This window comes from Galeopterus variegatus, unplaced genomic scaffold (assembly GCF_000696425.1).
Source record: "Galeopterus variegatus unplaced genomic scaffold, G_variegatus-3.0.2 Scaffold2468, whole genome shotgun sequence".
NCBI classification, from domain to species: Eukaryota; Metazoa; Chordata; class Mammalia; order Dermoptera; family Cynocephalidae; genus Galeopterus; species Galeopterus variegatus.
Genome location: NW_007728579.1, coordinates 185,365 through 186,411, shown reverse-complemented (window position 1 = coordinate 186,411; position 1,047 = coordinate 185,365). Strand labels below are relative to the sequence as shown.

Genomic DNA, 1,047 nt, shown 5'->3' with positions numbered 1-1,047 from the left:
GTTGCTTCGCAGCTGCTGTCCAAGCCGAAATTCAGTGGAGTTGAAAAGATCAAGACCATCGGCAGCACATACATGGCAGCGACGGGGCTGAGCGCTGTGCCCAGCCAGGAGCACGCCCAGGTACGGACATGCTGGCCGCCCCGCAGCACACGTGAGCCCCACTCCGTCCACGGGTCATCCCTGTAGCCAAAACGGCCATGCGGTGACCTGTGAACTGTACTGTCTGTACAATCTGAAGCTCAGTGACCAAGGTCCTAGGAGAAAGGACGAGGATTCTGGAGGCTTCTGAGGGCTGAGTGTCTGTCCACAGAACTCCTTGTGCTGGTAAACAAAAGAAAAGACAATCAGTAGCTGCTTGATACAGATAAATACGAGGGGTCTTCAAAAGTTCATGGAAAGAGTCTTAGTGTCATCTAATTCCACTTTTCTACAAACTTTTTGAAGTACCCTCCTATACAATGAAGTAGAAGATGAAAGCTCTTTATTTAAAGAAGACTCATTAAGGATGGCTCCTAACCTTTAGATTTAAAACAATGTGATCAAAAAACAAGTTGGCCATGTAAAAATTTGGTTGAAAGGGGATTTGGGCAAAATTGAGTATCTTCAATCGGGGAGGGTTTTGAGGAGATTTTCTGCTACATTGTGTTTTGGTGTATGTGTGCGTGTAGCTATACTTGTGTAACTTGTTGGGATATGCGAAGGAGTCTATAAAAAGTTCCCCTTTTCCTGAGGGCAATGGCCTCCGTGACTGGCACCCCAATGCAGGTTTGGTGCAGGGCCTGCCCTCTGCTGCACACAGCACAGAGGAAATGAACTGACCAGACCAGGGCTTTCTGCAGGCAGGTGGATTCCAAAGGAGAAGGGCTGAGCCCCATACTCTGAGCTCCTGTCCCACACCCAGCTCCTATGGAAGGAGTATGGGAGGGGACAGAGAGACACCAACTGCTGTCACAGAGCTACCTCCTCCAAGAGCATCAGGAAAGGGTCCTATTTTCCCTCTTAACGTTCATGAGCAAAGAATAGAAGGTGGACAGTCTGACTCAAGAG

The 1,047-nt window shown here is 48.8% G+C and overlaps 1 protein-coding gene across 1 annotated transcript in view; it reads left to right on the top strand.

Annotated features, from left to right (window-relative positions):
• ADCY2 (adenylate cyclase 2 (brain)) overlaps positions 1-1,047 on the top strand; it is a gene marked incomplete at its 5' end in the record, with an annotated part of 126,553 nt that overhangs the window by 103,321 nt on the left and 22,185 nt on the right. The window contains one exon of the mRNA XM_008581801.1: positions 13-120. Coding sequence (XP_008580023.1) covers positions 13-120 — 108 coding nt within the window. The remainder of the gene's footprint in view (positions 1-12; positions 121-1,047) is intronic.